Source organism: Bacillus rossius (genome assembly GCF_032445375.1).
Source record: "Bacillus rossius redtenbacheri isolate Brsri chromosome 9 unlocalized genomic scaffold, Brsri_v3 Brsri_v3_scf9_1, whole genome shotgun sequence".
Lineage (NCBI taxonomy): Eukaryota > Metazoa > Arthropoda > Insecta > Phasmatodea > Bacillidae > Bacillus > Bacillus rossius.
In genome coordinates this window covers 6,641,975-6,666,440 of record NW_026962012.1, presented here as the reverse complement: position 1 = coordinate 6,666,440, position 24,466 = coordinate 6,641,975, and the positions used below count along the sequence as shown (strand labels likewise).

The 24,466-nt window shown below is 39.5% G+C and overlaps 1 protein-coding gene across 6 annotated transcripts in view; it reads right to left on the bottom strand.

The window, feature by feature from the left end:
* The window catches only part of LOC134542613 (rho GTPase-activating protein 20-like), a 927,095-nt gene that overhangs the window by 86,000 nt on the left and 816,629 nt on the right, over positions 1 to 24,466 (bottom strand). For all 6 annotated transcript variants that reach the window (XM_063386995.1, XM_063387000.1, XM_063386996.1 and 3 more), the window contains one exon: positions 8,440 to 8,550. In XM_063386995.1, coding sequence (XP_063243065.1) covers positions 8,440 to 8,550 — 111 coding nt within the window. The remainder of the gene's footprint in view (positions 1 to 8,439; positions 8,551 to 24,466) is intronic.

The following is a 24,466-nucleotide window of genomic DNA, read 5'->3' as shown; positions in this document are numbered from 1 at the left end:
ACGCCACCAGCCAGGAGCCAGCCCACGCCGCGCGCAAACAGTGACGGCGCGTAGTTGCACCATCCGCCACGAGGGAGACGCGTGTCTCTACCGGCGCCGTGGCGCCGTGGCGCCGTGGCGTCGCCACCTGACTCGACTCGAACAACATCCATGCGCAGTACGTCTCGCTATCACGACTTCATTCAAATCATTTATGACCGGCCAGCTCCGCCTTCCGAGACGACACATCGGCGTGCAGCAATTACTCCAAGTTGTAACATCTCGGCTCTCGGTACACGGCATTCGGCGGCAGTAATTACGTAAATATGCGACGGAAGTCAAGGAAAGGTAATGTGCTGCCATCTGTGGCACATGGCGCGAACCAAAGCTCGCAAATGAATTTTTACACGATTAGCAATATTTTGTTAAAAATTCCATGTCGAAAATCAGTGCCCAAAGCTGGGGTTGAGAATTTTTTTTTTAAATTTTTTTTTTTTTTTTTTTTCGCTTTTATCGGTGCCGTTTCATTATAAAGTTTGGTATTATATACTGCAAATCGAATGATTCGATAGTTCGACGTAGATGCTCCGGCAACGAAAAATAGTGAAATTTATTTGAAAACACAATTTCCTAACATTTATCGCACTCGCCATTATGTTAAAGAATTCTACGTTAAATTTCGTGTATGAGTTTCGGTTTATAAGTTTATTTGCAACATGATAACATGAATTTGCTCGTTACCGAGGTTAAATATTACACATCACTGGCGACTACTGAAAGAATAGCTTACATTTTTTTTTTTAATTTAACGGAACACAAATATTCATGTAAAATTACAGATATTTTAAAATCATTTATTTACATGAAATAAACCGTAGTTGCCAATAATTAGTTTGTAATACTACGAGAAAAATACGTAACTTTGCTATGGTTATTTTTTGCATATTTGAAATAAGTTTCTCGAGATATTAAGGATTTCTTAAGAAAATTGCCGCATAAATTTATATATTAATTCATTTTTCATTCAAATTGAATTTTTTTCAACCCATGTAAAATATAGTAGTATTTTAAACAATTGGCCTATCTTTGTTATATTGTGCTTATTAATGTGCGCAGTTAATACTTGAAAGCTATTCAAGGAACGGTTTGCTAATAACCTAATGTGGGTACGGGACATCACAAAGCATAAATGCAAGTATCCAAACCTAGAATTACAGCGAACATTTTTTTCTAGCGATACTCCTGTTTTCATGTAAATGTACAAAATTTGCAAATATCTTGTAATTTTACATTATTCCAGTTAGTTCCATTTACTAAGTATTGTGTGATTGCTGATGGTAAGGAACCGTTGTCAAAACGTCGCCTAGCTGGTCCATAGCAGCTCCCCATCTTCCTCTTCTTCCCCTACCCTATCCCTTTCCCCCTCACTCACCTGTATTCTCTCTCTCGCACCTGCCTTCGCCTACGACGCGGGATGCTGACTGACACCTCCCGACGATGAAAAAAAAAACCAGCGCCATTAAACACGGCTGATAACGCTTACCCCTCCCCCTTCACCATGCCTAGTGGGCCACATACGGTTATCACTGCCACACGGCGGCGGCAGATACGGTGTTCTGCTGCCTCATACACTGAGGATTTACTTCGCTAACGTAGCGGCAGTATTCACGGATAATGTACCGGATAATGTTTTACAATGTATATATACAGTAATGTACGATACAATTAGCATGCAATGAAACGAATATCTCGCACCACCTGAACAACACTATCGTAACTCAAAACATATCGTTTCAAATCCATTGGATTCAGAATTTTTTTATTATCATTTTAAAGTTCGTATTGGTCTCAGAATATTTTATTAACCTAAGCATACAATTCCTGCGTTAAATGATTAGCTTCTATTTGGCTATAGAAATTTAATTATTGCCATAAAATTTATAATGATCCAAAAATAAAACTAACTAGCGCAAAAAAAACAGATTTAAGAAAATACTCAAATTACAAGTCATTAACTTTGAAATTAATACTAAGTGTTTTTGAGAATCCATGGTTTCTTACAAATTCAACAAGTACACATAGACATTTTTAAAAAATGCCAGCCAGTCTTTTAGTACTCGCCAGTGATGTATTAACATCTAAACAAACTCATGTGTTCCCACGTTGTTCATGTTGCAAATAAAATATAATACGAAACTCGGACGCAAAATATAACGTAGTATTCTTTAGAATAATACCGAAGGTGATAAATAAACTGACATATAAAATATTCGCTTTTCAAGTAGCAACATTTCTGGATGCGAATCGCACACATACTTCCTGCGCCCGCCGCTAGAATTCGCTCCCTGAACGTAAACGTTGCTTGCCATCACCATGCACAGATAGCAGCACGAAACAACATGAAATTTTAAACTATTAGAAACGATCCGATAAAACCCCGGCTTGGACTTGATTTTCGACAAGGAATTGTTTTAAAATACTGCATAACTTGTTAAAAATTCACGAACCCGTTAATATATAAAGTTTCCTCACGCATTACAAGTTATACTTCTATGACATTACTAAAATATTAACCTGAATCATTTTAAAACACATATTATAACATTAATTATGATTGTATATTTGTTTTTGCTCAAACGACTGAAATCATTCATAAAAACTTCTTACAATCCGGCCTTAACCTCATTGAGCTGATTCAACACTAGATTATAAATTATTTAAAAAAAAAGAAAAAAATACAGTGACGATATTTAACTTCGCTCTTTGAGGTTACCAAGTGCGCGCTCCACCGCTTTGCTAGTAAGCCTAGTGGGTATTTCAAAACCCCGTGATTACTTTTTACTATGACTATTGCATTATACCAAATATATTCCAGAGTAGTTTCACTATATATCCTTTGGCACACCAATACGTTTTTTGGTGATGTCCCCTGATGTTTACGAAAGCGACTATACACTGAGTTTATGTTCTACACGTGGGTCCGCCAACTCTATGACACATTTCCGTTCGTAGACTTCCGTTCCATTTTCACAAAATTAATCCTACCCAATGCCGTACACCGAGAGCTAGGATTTTGAGGGCTCCACCTACCCGGCCACACATACGATGTGCAGAGCTCCAGAAAAAACAACGCGATTTCAAAACTACTCGAGATATCTGAGTGGGGTCTGCTTACGAAAAGCATTTGTAAGAGTTGGCTGAGGGCCGAAAACTACTTTTGATTTCGGATTAAGTTTTTAAACTGTAGTTTTAGAAGAGTTAAAATGGCTAAAATAGCATGTTTTCAGAGTAATTTTTAGTCGTAAAACAACCAATACAGATTCTTGAAAGCACTTAAAGGACTTGCATTACACCTTTATCTTAATTTCCCCGCAATATAAGGTTACGGTCACCGCTCAAATTTCACAGTTATCCTGTGACAACTAGAAGACAGCGCGGCAGTTCAGAGCCTTGCGCTTAGAGGCGACACCGCGCTAGAAGCACCAGCGAGCGTCACCCTTTTATCCCGCCTCACTGAACACACATACACCCCTGACGAGGTGGGCCCCTTAACATCGAAAATTAAAATACGTAGGTAAGCTCATAGACACGCAGGCTAATAATTCTCAAACCGAAGCGCAAGAAGATGAAGATGCAAGACGGTCCATGCTTGGCGTGTACAGGCGTGGCGTGTGTCCTGGCGTGGTGGGCACAGTGACGGACTCCGGGCACAAAGAAGGCAGGCCGACGATAATACTGAGCAGCGAGAGCCTTCGGACGTAGTTACGGGCTGTTAGCATGCAAAAAGGTGGACGCCCATTTTATAAAGCCGAGGCTGTGGGCGATTCTTTTGTTCTCCCCGCGTAGAATTGACGCCTTGTGAAACTAGGCGTTTGCGTGGAAAAACAGCATAAAGCGATGTCTGCATCCACACGCCAGGTCAGCGCGGGAAAACATCCTAGCGCAACTCTCGTGCAAGTTTCATGGACGCACTGCGTTTTTTTTTGTAAATGGAACATAACTATTCATGCAAAATTACAAATGTTTGTACATTTGCATGAAAACGACTGTATCATGACAAAATAGTGTTCGCAGTAATACTGGGTTCGGATTCTTACCCGGGTATGTATGCATGGTGTTGTTCCAGTACCTCCATAGTTAAAAGTTATTTGTAAACCGTTCCCTGAATAGCTTTACAGCATTAACTGCGCACACAATACGCAGTTTACAACAAAATAAAGTCAAACTATGAATGTTCGATCATATTTTCCATAGTTTAAAAATAATATTCTTGAATGAAACAACGTTAAACTATATAAATTATGCATCAATTTACGTAAGAAATATTCAGTACTATCTCGAAAAACGTATTTCATAAATGAAAAAAACAAGGTCATCTGCTGTACAAAGTTGCCATGTAGTTCCTGTAGTATTACAAACTATTCCTTGGTCACTGATTTCCAAAGGAATCTTTTGTAAAAGTACAGAAATTGGCTGAGTAATCCAACAATATCTGATCCACCTTCCCCCTGTCTCCCTACATAACACACACATTTTATCCAGTATGTGTTCGTATTGCTTTGATAAGACCAACCGTGTCATGACCTATATTATCTATTGGTTTGTGACATCAGTAAGTACAGTCATAGCATTGTCAAACCTCGCTTTATAATAGACTAACCACGCACTGTTTTTGCATATAGGATACAAAATAAGGAAGTTATACAATACTTTATCTGTTCATGATTATCTGGATTTCCTTATTTTCAAAGAAGCAGCAGTTTATGGTTTAATTAAGTTAAATTTGTCTAAACTCTAATCAACAGTATTGGCTATTTTGAAGTTGCGTGTCTTTTAATTTTGGATTTCTGAAGAATTAAGAGCATGACCCATTGCACAGCACTGTTTGCCACGAAAAGAGAAAATTGAAGGATCATAGGTACAAAACACACACAAAAAAAGGTTAGGATGAACTGTTTTTAAAATATAAAACCTGCATACAAATGTACATGTAGTATAAACACAAACACAAATACGCTTGTTTCTTGTGTCTTGTATATGATTACTTGTAAGTCTTGTAATTCTGGAATAACAATGCCAGTGGCGTGTTCTCACAACACCTACCCGATATTTTTAGACCGTTGTTTTCCACACGAGCCTTGTCGAATTCAAATCCAGGATCCTTGCAAGAATTTTTTTTTTCCCCCGACGGAATGACTTCCTCCTACTGAATGCAGATTTTGTTTTTTGATGTGCGCAGTTACCATGGCGACCGCGACCAGGCCCGGGGCGAACTCAGCTGGTCGCATGACACAGCCCGCATGTGCGTGTCTGTGCAAACTGTGCATCACGGAGCAAACAGCTGGAGGCTAACCCTACCTCGTCAACAACCCGGACGTCACGTAGCCACTGGACCTTTACTCCGCTCGACACTCGTGCCACCGGAAAATAAATACAATATACACCCATAGAGTCAACAAACAGAGATGCCTGCTAAGTCCACAACTGTCTCCGAACACCTCCTTTTGACGTGACAGCGTCTAATAAATCGATGAACGCCGGCTGCACGCACTAAAAAGTGTCCCGTTACGCACATTGTCCCGTAACGCGGTGTCCCGTTACGCTCATTGTACGCTTGCGCCGCATCTATCTCTCTCTTACACTCGATTGGAACAACCATCAATTTGACTTTTTCGAGGCACATTAAACTTAAAACACTCCCATTCGTTTCCTACTTTTCCTATCATCGTCCTATCCTTAACAGAATAACACAGATTGGAAGAAGTTAAATAGCAAACATGTATGAAAGTTATAGTTAAAATAATCTGTTCGTTAAAGTAATAAACATATTTGAATTAATGAGTGCAAATAAAAGTAAATTTATTAATTAAATTGTAGATTTCATTTCACTCCTTCTTTGTATCCATACAAAATAGTGATAATACAATAAAAATAATTTTATTTTATTTATTCATATAAGTATGCAATCATTTCATCAATGTTTTGTTATGACGTTGTCACGTTAAACTATCGTCCCTAAACCGACTTTACAGACAACCAATTTTTTAAGGACCTTTTAGCACGAAAGTGCAGCGACTTTGTGATAAAAAGGTTCTATACATTCCTTACTGAATTCACGCTAATAAAAAAAAATCCGTTTACAGACAATGTTGTACGATTTGGTACTTCCCAATTTGTATGAATTCATCTTCAACTTGACTATAACAACCCAGTATAGTTTTTCGTTAGTATTAAAACAACTTACATGTAAATGAAAAATTGTTCACAGTTTTGTCCAATATATCTATTGCCACAACTTACCTACACAAAAAAAATACATCACTATATAGTATATTATTTTACCGTTAAAATTATATTAAAAAATAGGAAAGGAATCAAAGCATAAATCGAATTTATATTATTATATTCAACCTATAAATTCAACACAAGTTATTAACAAATATTTATACTATGAAGGATAACATCAACATGACGAATACGTAACTTTGTACGCTAATTACGTAATTTTGTTAAGTTTTGTTAAATACAAAATACGTAAAACTTTTTTTTTTTAAAATACGTCATCGTTATCACAAAATTGGGTCACGTAACCATTTTGTTAACAAACTTTGCCAATTCGAAAACGGACTAACTTAATTCGAACGTGTACTCTCCCAATGCCTCAGGCAAAGTCGCAACGGAAGTAACGAATAATATAGACCAACAAGTTCTGTGTTTATTTTTAATATGAGGCGATGTTTCATGATTGTATGAGGTGCACCGTAAAGAAAACGAAAATTGCCTCGAAAATATAATAAGAATACTTAGGTAAGTCAACCTCTTAAAAGTGTAAAAAGGATGGACTTATTTACGGGTAAACAAAAAGTTCTACATGTTCTAAGAATTTACACTAAAGAGAACTACACCAGCTGCTGAAATAACTGTAAAGTAGCATGTAGAATAATTAAGTATTTTTAACCTTAAAATATCCTAATAAAATTATAAAAATTCTACATATTTATTTTCATGGAAAAAAGAAAATTGGAATTTTACATTAAATTTAAATTTGAAATATTTTAGTGTATAATTTGAGACGGTTCCTGGCAATGGCTGAAGTGCAGCTTGCTTGTACTCAGACCCACACGCACTCCACCTCTAACACAGGAGACGCAGCCATGACGCAGCATTCCGCCACGAGGCAAAGGAAAAGGAACAAAAGCGCCGCACTGCGCATGCGTCAGCACGCGCGGACCGCGATAGCACGCGGTCAGCACGGTACAGTGCCGGTCACAGAACACGAGCCACGGCCTCGCGACTACAGTGCTGCACACAGAACGTGAACTGCGCTACTCGCCAGCCAACACACACGAACACACTCGCTGCTTACAAAAAAGAAAACGCAGATCACCAGGGTACTTTTCTCACTGCTAGCTAGACAGTTTACTCTCTGGCTACTAATATCACTGATGCAATCGCTATGTTTACTGGTCTTTGGAAAATAGATTAAGAAAAAAAACAACGAATAGATTATTAAGGAAAGGAAAGACGCAATGCATGTTTCAAAATTTTTTTATGCCATAACAATTGTCAAAATATTTATGTCGACATTGTGCTTTCGGTAAGTAAAATTTTGCAAATGAAAATACAGAAAATTGTCGTGTCTTAGAAAACTGTTGAAAGGAATGTTTCGCCTCGCCTTCAATGATTGCTGCATGAAAGTCTAATGCGGAATCGCCTCTGAGTGACAAGCTGAGTTTCACTGCCACTGCAACTGCCACTCGCTTGGCTGGTGGCCACTCGCTCGCTCACTCGCTCGGCCGTGATTTTTACGACCTGGAGAGTAGCTGTTAATCTCTCCCAGGATAACTTTCTCCCATCGTCGCAACGTCCCACAATTATAATAAATATTAGTAGTAAATAAATTAATGCCCCTATTAATGAAAAAAATATCTCAAGATATAAATATATCTGGATAATGATAACATATGATCCACATATGCCCGCAGAACATAAAAAAACGTTACAGGAAGAAAGTCAAATTTACTCCAATAAATATAATATTAATTGAATTTTATATCATAAAAAATGAAAAAAAAAAATAATTTTGTAAACTGTGGCGGATTTAGGGTGAGGGGAAAAATTAAGAAGAATATAAACCTATCCCCCTTTTACCAGAATTATGAAAAAAAATATGTGCGATATTTCTGCGAAGGCGGTAGGTGTCACATTTAGTTTTGCAGGTTGAGATGTCAAAAAGACCTGAAACAAGCTACACAGGAAGTGACTAATTTCGAAACCCCCTTGTTGTCGTCGTGAGAGTTTTTTAATACACAAATTTTAAGTTTATTTATTTACTTATTTTTTTTAACAACCACCCCCCCTCCCCTCCCGGCCAATCCCACCGGGGCAAAGGAATTCCTCTGTCCGCCTCTGGCTGTAAATGAAGGATATGGTGTAGTAAAGCCACGCACGCCGACTCACCTGCTTAACTTTCGCCTTGGCCCGGGACAGGTCCTCGTGGTCGGGGCTGTCATGGCGGGTCTCCGAGAGCAGCGCCTGGAAGTACTGCTCATACTGCGCCAGTCGCTGCACCTGCGGACATTCAGCGCGACCGTCACTCGCCGCCGCGCCGACCCGCGCTCCGACACACGCGGGAGGCCTACAACTCACACACGAGAGAGCCGAAACCCCAAGTTCCCCGAAGTTCATGCTCGCTCTTCTTTTTCCGTATCTTTAATGTAGCTATCCTAACCAAATCAACCGTCCAACAATGCTTTTAAAGTATTTATAATGTAGCTAACCTAACCTAATTGACCATTAGTATCCTTTTATCAACACATTTACAATGAACAAAAAAAAAAACACCGAAGATGCACGATCGGTAGTTTGGCTCTCTCGTCTGTGAAAAGAAGGTTTCCCGACACACACAGAGTACACGTCGCGTTCTTTGTCTGTCCAATGTACCTGTTGCCACAACTATACAGTACATTATTTCACAGTTAAAATTTTATTGAAATGATAGTAAAGGAATCAAAGCAAAGATCGACGTTCATTCCAGTTAAATGATTTCAACCTTTAAATGCAGTTAAATGATTTTATCCTGATGATTATATTCAACCTATAAATTCAACACAAGTTAGTAAAAAATATTTAGACATAATGAATGCGTAACTTTGTACGCTTATCAAGTGATTTTGTTAAGTTTTTTAAATACAAAATACGTAAAACTATTTATTTAAATAGTCATCTTATTCTCAAAATAGGGTCACGTGACCATTTTGCAAACAAAATTTGCCAATTCGAACACGGACTAACCTAATTCGAACGTGTACTCCTCCAATGTCTCGCGTAAGGTCGTAAAGGAAGTAAAGAATAATACAAACCAAGTTCTGCGTTGTTCTATTTTTTAAATACGAGACGTGGTTTCATGATGATATCTGAGGTGCGCCTTAAAGAAAACGACTCAAGCCATGCACTCTGACAAACACATGCGCAAACATTCATTAGCAGAGCTCTCACAAACTGAACCCGTTTATTGAAACAGAACTCACGAACACTTCCAGTAACTACGTGTTATCTAGTTCTGTTAACAGGTCGATTTATGAATCTTTCAGATTTTATTCACGTAAGTGAAAGCCGCAGAACTTATACACATTTTTAATAATTCTAGCTGCATATGCCTGCATATTTTTAGACTGCAAATTTGTGTTTTATGTTACCACTAAACTTAAATGTTAATATAAAAAGAAAATTCAAGCAAAATAGACTTTTGATAAATAGCGATACCCAGTATCGCTCGATTCTTGAAGGCACTGGTTAATGGTAACTTCATATTTGCGTATTTTCAGTATTTGTAGCTACCGCAAAGTAAATCTGTGTGTATTGCATTACATGGGAAGTTGTGTAAATTAAAAACGCAGATTTAGAGGCCAACGATGGTTATGTATTGTAAAACTACTAGTTAGCATAACATTATTTTAGACCGTCAACGAACACCACCTTTTCAGTTTAAAATAAATCCTTAATGGCAAGACATGAAACTACAAATTAGTAGATTTTTATATTAAACCGTTTAAATGTATTAAAAAGGACCTAGATCCTGAACCCAGGAATCTGTAAAAATCCTAGATCCTGATATCGTTCGGGACAAAACTTTTTTTGTTTTGTTTTATGATGTGAGGTTGGTAGCGTAGAATCATTAGAGACAGATTTGAGAGAGAAAGAGAGAGAAAAAAAAGGAATTGAGTTTAACCTGTAGAAGTGAGTGAATACTGCCTGGGGGTATACGTGGTTAGTAAACAGACCCACCAAATGTGACGGTAAAAAGAGACAAGCCACGACAAGACCGGACTGCGCGCAGACATGACGACGCCACCACGTGCTCCGCCAGGCGCCCCACCAGACGAGCACAGACAAGCCTTGTGCGCGGCCCACGTGCGGACACAGCGCCGTCGGCCGTCGTAAACACAGCGGCGCGCAGACGATGAACAGAAACAACGGCTGTAATAGTCCGGGAGGGGGAGGGGGAAGTGTTTCATCTCCGATGGAAGAGACATTCTTTCGTGCAGCGAGGGGGAAAAAAGCTGCGGAGGTTTTATTTTATTTTTTTATCTTGGTCAGGAACGACGTCAAAATTGAAGAGGGAGTGAGTTCTGAGAGTAGAACTCGTGGGGGAGAAGGGTTGCCAACCCTCGCCGGACGATAAATTATCCCTGACGGCCTGGATGTTTCACGTGACACTCTCGCCCCATCCCTCACCGCCACCCAATGCGTTCGTAATACATGAGTAGGTTAATAGGGCTGGGTGGGATGTCGGGTCGAAACTCTAGAGTGTTCGGAACAGTTTACCCTCCGCAACACTCGGTGGCAGTCTTCCTCCGTCGGCCTCCAGTCTCTTTCGAGAACCGCCTCACTATCTGATCGTGAATCATCGGGTGGTAGGGGTGGTAGGGGTCTTTATGGTCCCGCGGTTCCGCGGGAGCGACAAAGGGGAAGGGCTGGCGGGTCCTTTTAGGAACAAGTTCCCGGCCTGTGTGGCTTGGAAATGAACCGTAAAGACAGGAGATGTGCTGGGGTAAACCAGGAGGGTGATAAAAAAAGGATGGTGAAGGAAAAAAAGTCTAGACTGTAGAGAAAATTAGTTTTTCCTAAACTAGGGACATGTGTGGCTCAGGGCGTGTGTGTGTGTGTTTGTTGTTGTGTGTATGCAAGCGTGTGTTTATATATATATATATATGTGTGTGTGTGTGTGTATATATATATACACATATACATACAGGGCCATGTGAAAAAAACGTTATAACACGCTGTGGCCGGCAGGGCCACATTTTTACTTGTAATTTATTTTTGTTGCTGGTCTCTAGTTTTATATGGTTTTTATTTCACGTATTTTTACGCCTTTTTTAATTAATGTTAATTTATCTGTAAATTCTTTTAATTATATTTGTTTCTGTTAATTAGTTATACGCCGTTTGGTAGCTATCGATTATGAGTTTAAGAACATCGATTGTGTTTCACGTAAATACCACTTGGCGAGCGCCCGGCGGTTGGCTGATGACGTCAGACATTCGGCTTGCCGGGGAGAAAAAATCAGCTGGGGCCGGGAGAGTTTGTGCCGAGCGACCGTCGAGGACAGAGCCATGTGACGGCGCGGACTGGTATGCCGGACGGCAACGGGCGACGAAGAGTATTGGGTTGGAGGCTCCACGATGGGTGACAGGGCAAATGGATTGCCCTGTGGTACAGAAGAAATCAAGGTAAAGAGAGGCCGCGATTTTGATTTTTACCCTCGTGGTGCTGCACTGGTTTTTGGCAAACCTAGTGAACCGTGTATTTTCCCATACTAAATTTTATTTGGACGGAACTTTTATTAGCCTGTTTGGTGAAGAGGCCCATTTGTTTTCACACGTTGTTCCAGTGTGGGATTTTTTTAAAAAAAGGTCGCCCGTTTGCCTGTAGTTGTAATAAAAGTATAAGTTTGGAAGAAACGAACATTTTGCAATTTGTTTTTGAGACTTTGTCATCGGAATTTGCATACGTAAAGTTGGCATTTAGCTAATATATCAGCTTGTGCAGTATTATTAAATGTATGCGATCGGTATTGGACTACATGCGCAGCCTGATGTTGGTTGGTGCGGCCATTCTACGTTTTTATAAAATCATTGGCAAGTTAATAAAGAAGTAAGACTTTGTTTGAAGCTGATGATAAATACTTCTGTGGTAACATGGTTATGTTACGTGAAGAGTTTTTGCTACATTTCCCTTAAAAATAAGATAATTTTTTTTTGGTCATCGTTCACGCCTTTGTGAATTCGTACCTATGGCCCGGCGTGGCATTAGACTCTGGAGTTGGTGAGGAAGGTCAGGAAGCCAGCGCACGCCTAGGATATTAACTTTGTTTTTTTGGCAAGTCTTTAGCAACGAACATCTGAAGAAAGACTAAACCGTTGATTGAGAGTTTAAGAACTTTATTTAAATAATTTGTTTGTACTTCAGTATTATTTTTGTAGATTTTTTATATATTTGTATTGATTGTCTTGTTTGATTTTTGGTATTAGGGCAGTCAGTAAATTTTGATATTTTATAGTGGCCACGCCTCACGCCCTTATATATTTTTATACTTGTTGTTATCAGTATTTATATTTTTACGATTTTTTAAAGGTTATTGTTAGTATCGCAAATGGGGATAAGATGCTGCCATTATTAACGTCAGCTTTTGTAACTAAGCTTGTATGGTTATGTATAGTAAAAATTATTTTTGCAAATTTCTATTTTTTAATAACATACGTCCAAAGTCTTGCCTCTTGTTTGTTTAATGGTTACTCTACTATTATACCCTTTAGAATTTTTTTTGGCCTGACCCCTGGGCAGTGGTGTGGGGAATTTATATTGTTTAGCTTTTTATGCCTGGTTTTAATATTTATTTTTTCCCTTCGCGCCCAGAGTGAGTCGGGGACGCAACCCCTCTTCCAATTAAGGAGGAAGAAGGGTTACAACCTGCGCCACTCTGCTAGGCAGAGACTTTGGACTTTTGCGATTTTGCTGACTTTTTTGATTTTTTTAATAATGGCAGTTTCTTGGATTTATAAACTTCCCAAAGAACAGGTTTACGCTAATTTGCAAGCAGCGGGAGTAGAGAGTGGTCTGGAGGATGACATTGATACCTTACGCAGGAAATTAAGTACCCACATTAAAGAAGGGAGGAAAAAACCTGTTGAGGAAAATGTGGAGAATTCGGAGATCAGCCAAGTAAATTCATTGAATACTGCTATGCAAAGTAAATTACTTTTCAAAGAACTGGATAGGTTGCCATCTTTATGCTCCGGTGGGCCAAGAGATTTAATAAAGTTTTGCTTGGGAGTAGATAGTTTGAAAACTAATTGTTGTTTACAAAATGAGCAAGAATTGTTAAGGTGTATTTCGACTAAATGTAGCGGGATCGCTAGAGACGTGATTACGTCAGGTATAAATAAGTCTGTTGGATGGTCGGTAGTGAAAGAGAATTTGTGGGAATATTTGTGCCCTAAGAGGGTGAAGGACGATCTAATTAAGGAATTGATTTTCCGTTTTCAACGGGAAAATGAAAGCACCTTAGAATTTATACAGGATATTAGAAATCACGTTAATGTATTTGGTCTGCAGTTAGATGATCACCGTTTTGTAGCTATTATTTTGGAAAATCTAAATCCTGCCATCAGACACGAATGCGCATTTATTGGCAGACCTAAGAGTGTGGAGGAACTCAACACTTGGGCTATCCAGGTAGATAATATTTTTTACGCTAAATGTGAATTCGATAAGTGTAAAGGCAAAATCAATTTTAAACCGGTTTGTTTTAAAACGCCGGGTAATAAAAAAATTGATAAGACTTGTTTTAAGTGTAATAAGGTAGGGCATTTTGCTAAGGATTGCTCGGTTTCGGAGGTTAATAAATTTGTTTGTGGTTTTTGTGGCAAATATGGTCATTTAGAAATATTTTGCTTTAAAAAGAAACCGGAGCAGGAAAGACACAAGACATGTTTTAGGTGTGGCAGCATGGACCATTTGATAAAAAAATGTAATCGCAAGAAAAAATTAGTTTGTGGTTTTTGTAATAAAGATGGTCATAATAGCGGGAAATGTAATTTCCGTAAGGAAGTTAAGAAATATCGATTTAACAATAAGCATAGTTTGGCGGTCATTCAGGCAAAAAGAGGTTTATGTGTCAAAGTTTGGTTGTATGATCGTGAGATAGAAGCTTTACTTGATACGGGGGCTAGTTGTAGTTTCATCCAGCAGAAATTTTTGAGTAATTTGGTGCGCGATCATAAATTTTTGAAAACTAAGATCGTAAGTAGTCAAGGCATTAATGTGGCCATGGCGGACGGGCAAAAGGTTCAGGTAAAGGTAAAAGTATTTTTACATTTTAAATTGGAACATTTATCTTGGACACGTGAATTCTGGGTAATGCCCGATTTGATCCATGAAGTAGTTTTGGGAATGGATTTTTTAAATGATAGTAAGGCTATAATAGTGTGCGGCGAGAAAGTAATGAGGTTCGATTTTAATGATAAAATTAAGATAAAATTGTGGGAGAATAAAAAAAAAAGAAAGGTGGTTTGTGGTGGTATCGAAGGGTTAGAGCAAAGGTTGGGTGAGAAGGAAAAATTGCAGATACAGCAATTAAGCGAGGAATATAAGGATGTTATCACTACTAACATTGGCAAATGTACGCTAATGCCATACAAGATCGTGCTGGTAGATGAAACCCCTATTAAATGTGTGCCGTATCAATGTGCCCCGCCTAAAATGAAAGCCTTTCGAGAAATTATTAATGATTTACTTGATAATAAGGTAATAGTCCCTTCTAAATCCAATTTTGCCTCACCTGCCTTTTTAGTAGATAAGAAAAATAAGGGCAAATATCGTTTGGTCCTTGACTATCGCCTCCTTAATGACAGGGTAAAACTAGATCCGTTTCCCATGCCTAAAGTTGAAATTGTTTTGCAATATTTGGGAAAAGCCAAGTTTTTTACGGTGCTTGATTTGAACTCGGCGTTTCATCAATGTGAATTAGAAGCAAGTAGTCAGAAATTTACCGGGTTTGTCACTCCTTGGGGGCACTTTGAATGGACTAGAGTGCCTTTTGGGGTGAATTTTGGGGCCCAATGTTTGTCACGAATTTTAGGGCACATATTACAAGAATATCAGTATAAATTTGTAATAAGTTTCTTGGATGATATTTGTGTTTTTTCAAATAGTTTTGAAGAACATATAGAACATATAAGAAAAGTACTTGAGAAACTAAAGGGAGCCGGCTTTACCGTAAATCCGGAAAAAATAGTTTGGGCCCGTAGCGAGATAAAATTTTTAGGATACATAATCCGAGAAGGTGAATTGGTCATGGACCAAGATAAGATAAACCCCATAGTTAATTTCCCGGCCCCCCGTAATGTTAAGGGAGTGATGCGCTTTTTAGGAATGCTTGGTTATTTTTCCCGTTTTATACCGAATTACGCTAACCTATGCGCGCCTTTAAATAATTTGAAAAGGAAAGATGTTAAGTTTGTATGGGGGGAAGAGGAAGAACAGGCCTTTAGGAATTTAAAGAAAGCCATAGCTCAACCCCCCATTTTAATACTTCCGGATTTTGAGCAAAAATTTATTGTGCAAGTGGACGCTTCGGGAGTAGGTCTGGGGGCGGTTTTGTTGCAAGAACGTGAGGGAGGTTTAAAACCGGTTATGTATGCTAGTAAATCCCTAAATAAGCACGAGTTAAAATACAGTGTATATGAGAAGGAAGCATTAGCGTGCATATTTGCGTTGGAGAGATTTGAGAGTTTTCTTGAACATGAGAAATTTGAATTATGGACTGACAACCAGGCTTTGACATGGCTTTTTTCCCACCCGCGGCAACTAGGGAAAATAGGGCGGTGGATCATGCGGTTGACGCGTTTTCGTTTTGACCTCAAACATATGAAAGGACAGGATAATGTAGTGGCCGATGCCTTATCGCGCATGTTTGATGAACATGAGTTTCAGTGTAAAGACGAAATGAGAACTGAAGACAAGGAAGAATGTAACATCCTGAGGGAATTCCCTCAAGGATTTATTGATTTGCGCGAAATACAAAAAGAGGATCCTGAGACTAAAGATTTAATAACGCGTTTGGGACAGGATACTACTATAGACTTAGGAATGAAAGACGGGCTTTTGTGTTGGATGAAAGATGGAGAACATAAAGTTTTTGTTCCTAAGGGGGTAAGGAAAATGATAATGCGGTATTACCATGATTCTAATATAGGCGCGCATGGCGGAATCGAAAAAACTATAGATAAAATCTCTAAAGAATTTTTTTGGCCAGGTTTGAAAAAAGACGTAAAAGATCATGTTTTAAGCTGTGAAGATTGCCAGCGCGCTAAGCAATCTAGACATAGTAAGATAGGTAAATACTCTGTTGAAGCTCTGACTAGACCTTGGGAAAGGGTTTATTTGGACATTTTTGGGCCCCTACCTAGATCATTAGGGGGGAATAATTGCTTACTTATAGCGGTAGATGGTTTTTCTAAATTTTGTTTTTTTTTGCCTTTGTGTAATATGAAAAGCGAGAATATTATTAAGGCTTTAGAAACTAAAGTGTGGGGTTTGTTTGGTAGCCCGGAGCAAGTAGTATCAGATAATGCTACATATTTTAAGAGTAAGTGTTTTGAAGTGATGTGTTTAGATTGGGGTATAAAACATATTACTACCAGCCCCTATTATCCCAACCCTAATTTGGTTGAAAGGGTGAATAAAAATGTCAAAGTGGCCCTCACGATTTTTCATCAACGTAACCAACGGAAGTGGGACAGTGTTATCCACGTATTAAATTTAGCTTTTAACATGACCATACACAGTGGTACTAAATTCACACCATCGGAAATTTTTTTGGGAAGAAATGTACCCCATCCTTTACTAAATTGTTGGGGTTTGCGTCCAGCCCTTTTGGAAACCCGAAGCCCCCGTTTGTTGGAAAAAATGTGGGAAGAAGCAGCCGAAAATCTGCAAAAGGTTAGAAAGAAAATGAGTAAGTTTTATAATAAGGGGCGAGTGGATAATGTATTTAAAATTGGTGATGAAGTGCTATGCAGGCAATTTGTTTTGAGTGACAAAGTAGGGTATCAGAGCTCTAAGTTAGAGAATAAGTATGATGGACCGTATAAGATTGTAAAGATTTTAGGGCCGGTTACTGTCTTGTTGGAAGAAGTTGAAAGAAATAATAAGGTAAAAAAGGCCCATGTTAGTCATTTGAAAATGTTTGTAAGGCGGAGTTCCTAAAATGAATGTGGATGACCCTTTTAGGGTGAATATGGCTAAATATTTTTATTTTTTATTTTATTTGGAACTTACTCTGGTATGTTTTTTTTTTTATAATTTGTAGTTGTGGTTATTTTTAAAATTTTCTTTGCTGTTTAAATTTTTTTTTTGTTCAAGGCGGAGGTTGTGGCCGGCAGGGCCACATTTTTACTTGTAATTTATTTTTGTTGCTGGTCTCTAGTTTTATATGGTTTTTATTTCACGTATTTTTACGCCTTTTTTAATTAATGTTAATTTATCTGTAAATTCTTTTAATTATATTTGTTTCTGTTAATTAGTTATACGCCGTTTGGTAGCTATCGATTATGAGTTTAAGAACATCGATTGTGTTTCACGTAAATACCACTTGGCGAGCGCCCGGCGGTTGGCTGATGACGTCAGACATTCGGCTTGCCGGGGAGAAAAAATCAGCTGGGGCCGGGAGAGTTTGTGCCGAGCGACCGTCGAGGACAGAGCCATGTGACGGCGCGGACTGGTATGCCGGACGGCAACGGGCGACGAAGAGTATTGGGTTGGAGGCTCCACGATGGGTGACAGGGCAAATGGATTGCCCTGTGGTACAGAAGAAATCAAGGTAAAGAGAGGCCGCGATTTTGATTTTTACCCTCGTGGTGCTGCACTGGTTTTTGGCAAACCTAGTGAACCGTGTATTTTCCCATACTAAATTTTATTTGGACGGAACTTTTATTAGCCTGTTTGGTGAAGAGGCCCATTTGTTTTCACACGTTGTTCCAGTGTGGGATTTTTTTAAAAAAAGGTCGCCCGTTTGCCTGTAGTTGTAATAAAAGTATAAGTTTGGAAGAAACGAACATTTTGCAATTTGTTTTTGAGACTTTGTCATCGGAATTTGCATACGTAAAGTTGGCATTTAGCTAATATATCAGCTTGTGCAGTATTATTAAATGTATGCGATCGGTATTGGACTACATGCGCAGCCTGATGTTGGTTGGTGCGGCCATTCTACGTTTTTATAAAATCATTGGCAAGTTAATAAAGAAGTAAGACTTTGTTTGAAGCTGATGATAAATACTTCTGTGGTAACATGGTTATGTTACGTGAAGAGTTTTTGCTACATTTCCCTTAAAAATAAGATAATTTTTTTTTGGTCATCGTTCACGCCTTTGTGAATTCGTACCTATGGCCCGGCGTGGCATTAGACTCTGGAGTTGGTGAGGAAGGTCAGGAAGCCAGCGCACGCCTAGGATATTAACTTTGTTTTTTTGGCAAGTCTTTAGCAACGAACATCTGAAGAAAGACTAAACCGTTGATTGAGAGTTTAAGAACTTTATTTAAATAATTTGTTTGTACTTCAGTATTATTTTTGTAGATTTTTTATATATTTGTATTGATTGTCTTGTTTGATTTTTGGTATTAGGGCAGTCAGTAAATTTTGATATTTTATAGTGGCCACGCCTCACGCCCTTATATATTTTTATACTTGTTGTTATCAGTATTTATATTTTTACGATTTTTTAAAGGTTATTGTTAGTATCGCAAATGGGGATAAGATGCTGCCATTATTAACGTCAGCTTTTGTAACTAAGCTTGTATGGTTATGTATAGTAAAAATTATTTTTGCAAATTTCTATTTTTTAATAACATACGTCCAAAGTCTTGCCTCTTGTTTGTTTAATGGTTACTCTACTATTATACCCTTTAGAATTTTTTTTGGCCTGACCCCTGGGCAGTGGTGTGGGGAATTTATATTGTTTAGCTTTTTATGCCTGGTTTTAATATTTATTTTTTCCCTTCGCGCCCAGAGTGAGTCGGGGACGCAACCCCTCTTCCAATTAAGGAGGAAGAAGGGTTACAACGCGAAAGGGAACTAATGAATCATAATCACAATGATATTACCTGTTACAGAGCTAATAACGAGCATATATGGTTGCATACATCCAACCTAACACTAACGAACCAATACTACAATTAATTTTGTAATTTTTAAGGCCCCACCCCCTTCGGACTTTTTCAGGAAATAAAGAGAAGTTGAAAAGCACACATGTATTTATTTATGTATCGTATTACACGAATACGATTTTAGGCAACCACAATAGCTCATCGAAATGATTACGTTTTTTTAAATTTTTTACTGGGCGTAATTACTGAGGATCGCAAACTCGCGTTTTAAAATATTTCAATTGAAATATTAATTAATATAAAAAATCGAAAGGAAAAAAAAAGGAAATACAAACCACCATATTTCTCCAAGTTCGGTTGAGACTCTATCAGTGTGTATTGAAGATAACTAAGTGAGGACATAACCCAGCTCATTGTCGTTTGTTTCCTGTTCGAAGCCGACGAGTGGCGTGTGTACCGACGGCCTGTGTGAGGGGGCCAGTCGGGGGCAGGTGTGTTCAGAGTGCCCCAGATGGGGGCGGCTACCTGCCCGCGGCACGGCTTGCCTCTCGGGGGTCCTAGGGAGAGAGATATAGCACTCGGCGGTCCCCCCCCCCCCCCTCCAGTGTTGCAACCAGGGACTGGCATGGGTCCGATAGCAGCGTCACGTAACTTGCCCACGTATCCTTCTGCTGCTGCTGTTCCGTCAACAGTGCTTGTAAGCGACTTCATTACGGTCACGTCATCTTCGCGACTGCGAATAAGTAGGAGACACGGAAATTTCGCGCAGGTTAGAATGCAAAACTTCACGCTCTCGAACCGTATTCATGATTGGAGCGCAGTTATTTAGACACGCCCCTTTTTCGACCGCGAGTCAATGAATGCCCAACTACCAATTAGCAAGGATAATTTTTTTGCGAAGAAATAAACCAATGGAAAAGCAAACAAGGGTTAAGCTAACTATTACTTTAAATTCAACCCTGAGGCCAAACGAATGCGCAAAGTTTCCGGGACTCTGGTAATAAGTAATGCCTGCGATAGCGACTGCTTCCTTGTAATTGGCTGCCGTCTGCAAGATAGTCTAATTTACTATCCAATGAATCCGCGAAACAACAGTGGTTCCTCACTTTGCAGTGTTCGCTGGTCCTGTTTTAAATACGGTACACTTACCCACTATTTTGTTATGAACTCTAGTATCCGAATGGGGCATCCGCAAATTATTAGTCTTGAGTGTGTAAGTCGCCGAAGTTGAGTTACGTGGGTCTTATTACACCCAGGTACCTTAAAAAATATTCTTGCCAATAATGAAAATAGGTGGAATAAAAAAATTTACATTTGACAGCTATGCAAAACATATTTTAAAAACATGTTCTTGTATAATATGAAGGTGACATTTCAACACTAATTTTTGTAACGCTACATTTCTGTCTAGAAGTATTCCATGTGAGAATCGTCAATATAACAGTGGTTTTATTAGGTTATATTAATGGTGTTTTATACCGTTTACGGTCATAATTTTATAATTACATTAAACACTGCTAAACTTGTAAATTTTTTGTGGTTTAGCTTTCAAAAATTAACTATTATATATATATGTGTATGTGTGTGTGTGTGTGTGTGCGTGTGCGTGTGTGTGTGTAGGTGTGTGTATGTATATATGTATATCGTAGTTAGTGCCACAGTTAGCAGTGCCGATAAGGAGAGTTAAATTGACTGAGAACTGAAACTTTGTTTTTAAGTTCAAAGACAATGTTAATGGCTACTTAGATTACATGGTTTGTAATTTCATTCGTTTAATTTATTTAATTTTACTTATCCCTTCAAAATTCTCAAAACTGTGACTCGGAGCTCGATGTCGCTACGTTATCATTCGATCTCTCAGCTATCGTGGAAATGGTCGTAATGGAAAACGACTCAGTTCACAGATAACTAACGCAACCGAAGCACAGATTGAAATTCGTGATTCGTTATCTTTTTTCCACTAACGATTGAAATCAAAGTACCTCGGCATTGCAAGGGCATACAGTGGAAACACACAGCACGGTTTTCACATTAACGCAGACAATGGAATACGAAAACAATGCATTCCGCGATCTAACAAAAAAAAAGAGTGAGAGAGGTTATGCATACTTTAATAATCTAGAGTTACGTGGAATTTTTTGGCGTAAATTTAACCGTTTTCACCTTAACCTGCGCTAATTTAAAATTCTGAGCTACGTGCTGCAATACTCAACTACAGGACGAAGATTGTTAAAGTAAAATCTTAACATCAATTTAAAAATGATATTTTTAAATTCACGATCACAGGATAGTTTTAACCAGTGTTCTTGGTAAATTCATCACATTACCTTGCCTACCTTATAAGATGTAGTTTGAATGTTACAAAATTTGTGTCAAGGCACCTGGCCGTTTTTCGTACACGGGAAATATATTATCAAAAATATCACCCAACGCGTCTGAGTGCATTGTAGGAAGATGTCTGATAATCAATACCACGTATTGTTTGCGAAACAATCTGATCACTCATTACACTGCAATAAGGTATGCCTGCGCTAGAGAGTGTTCCCTTGTGATTGGCGGCCGTCTGCAAGGGAAGCCATCGCCGTATTTGGCCGGGCCATTCAGGACGCATTTGCTTCCGCACTGGATGGCTGTGATTGGTGAGCTGACAGTGGACATGTGCCTGAAATAAACCCAGCCAACCGCGACACACAGGTAATGAATGCTACAAAGTTTTAATACACAGCTGGTCTGACCCCACTAATAATTTATAAGAATCAGGGCGCAAACCTGTTCCATTAAATGCCAATAGAAATGGAGGAAAATGCTTCCTAAGAAAAAGTACAGTTCATTGAGGTAAAAACTAGTACCCATGAGGATCGAGGTCGTGTGAGTGACGTCGGAGGGCATGTATACACTAAGGTCCAACCCAAGTAGATAGTTCGTTATTCAGTTCTGTCATTCCAACGGCCTAGGAGATATAATTGATTTTAAAAAAATTTAGAAACATAAATGTTGCTATCACGCCAACTCCCGTTCTAACATTGGCTTCACGAAAAGATCTTCAATGATCACAACCTAAAAAGGAAAAAAAAAAAAAAATTCAAACTGGCGTACCCCGCGGTAATTCTTGAATAACGTCACGTACCGGACAATTAGACGACACGCCCATTTTTTTCCTTAAATATACGCTGAAGCTATAACGTCGAGTTATGAAGTTCCGCAAGTTTTTCTCTATCGGAAATCACTTGTTTCCTTCGACGGGAGATCCATCTGGCCGCAGCAGTTCGCGTGTTTTCGGAAGCTAACCGCGTGACGGAACACAAACATCCGCAGTAAAAAAAAAAAAAAAAAAAAAAAAAAAAAAAAAAAAAAAAAAAAAAACGAGGGACCCAAACGACCCGGCCGATTACTGTCCCCGGGCAGAAGCAATAATACCCGACCGGAAAACCAATACAACACACGACAATAATAATTCACAGCACGAATAAAGTCGAAATTACAATAGTCCGTCCCCTCCGTCCGTCATGTGGCATGCCGCCAGTAAGACGGACCGAAAAATTGCATCCGTCCGTCTGTCAGAAGTTGGTAATTTCATATTTTTTTGATGGACGTACGGATGAAATTATAACCTCCAAATGTCTGAAATTTTTTGCCTGTCAAATCTGGTTGTATCAGGATGTCTTAAAAGTTTAAATGCTAGGCTGCTTACGTGATTATTTTTTAACTTGCGTTTGGATACATTTTGAAAAAATCGTCCGAGTCACAAAAACGTAATCAATTACGAATTACACATCTAAACATAAATACCTGAGTGGAAAAAAAGAGACTGTGTGCGGACAGGTGCGAGTTAAATGAGTTACAAGTGCATAGGTTAAATAATTGTCACACTGGGTAAGAATCTGGATAGCAGAACGGAGGGTGGGAGGTTGTTTCAGGAAGCCTACTGTATTTTGTCTGTGTTGTCATCGTTGCGGTGTCCAGAATGTATTGTTACGAACGTGAATGGCAAGGGCGTGCCGCGCGCCAGGTACCCGGGCGCCTGGCGGGCCCCGCACGGCCTCTGACGTCACGCGCGCATACCTTCGGGGATTACAGTGGCCCGGCCTCGCCACCCCCTACCCCCGCACCATCCTTCCTCGGCGCTGTTATCTGTCCCCGAGTTGGCGTGGGAATCCCGCGGGCTTAGAGAGGCCGCCGCGTGAAGTGGCGCGAATAATACGCCTCCATTCTGGATGCTTCGAGAGTTGGGTCGACCCGGGATGACGCGACGTCACAACCACTCCAGTCGGTTCCAGAAAGACGGCCAACGGGTGTAAAAGCGGCGACGCGTGCCTCCGCGGCGGTAGAGATCCAAGCCGAGAGTTGAGTGAAGTGCGAGCTCTGCGAATGGCGCAGGCGCGGAGCGACGGGACCGCGCGAGTGTGGCCGAGTGGCGAGAGACTGTGTGTGTGGACAGGCGCGGGGTAAGGGGCGAACCACTGTCGAGCCTGGCTACAGTGAGGAGTGCGAACTGTGGACTTGAACATATACTTATTTTTTTGTGACCAGACATTAAGTGTGGCCATTTAATTAGTAATGTAAATAATAGTAGTAAATAAAACTGTATAAAAATTACTTGGGCTATTCTTACGAACGCGTTTTCCCCACTCGTAACAATATGTTTTGTCACATCGTTGGGTTTGCTCGTGCGTTGTTGTTTTGTCCACATCATCTGTCTAGTATCGTCGTTGGGTTCGTCCTTTGTCGCTGTGTTGTCTAATGTGTACGTCTGTACTCTGATAATTTTTTTCTAATTCTTTCTGGACATGTGTTCATAAGAGAGACATTTATTTTCTAATGGGAATTTAGGCCTCGCCGTCGCGGGTTTATTCACTAAGTTTGCGCAAAATAAAAAAAAAGCTTCGTTGGCAAAAACAAAAAAAAAATAAAAAAAATCCACCGGATGTGTTCTCAGGTTACAACTGCATTTTCACGACGTTTTGCACTTGTTTGCTGCGCTGTCAGCGCGAAGCCGGCGGACCGGCGGCGGCGTGTAAATTACATGCTCGTGTAATTCAAGGTAAAACTCCAGCGGGCATTTGCGCAAGAAATAAATATACCGTGCTCCGAATAACATTAAAAGAACAAAAAAAAAAGTTCTCTTCGCGAGTTCCACGAGGTTCTGACGCAGCTGTCTTGTGGACTCCACTCGGGACGACGTCGACTCCTGGACTACTGCCCCCCCCCCCCCCCCCCCCCCACCCAGGAAAATGTGATTTTATTGACATCTTGGGAACCCAAAACAAACTTTTGCAAAGCAAAAACCAATATAACGGAAATTACTCACTCAAAATGC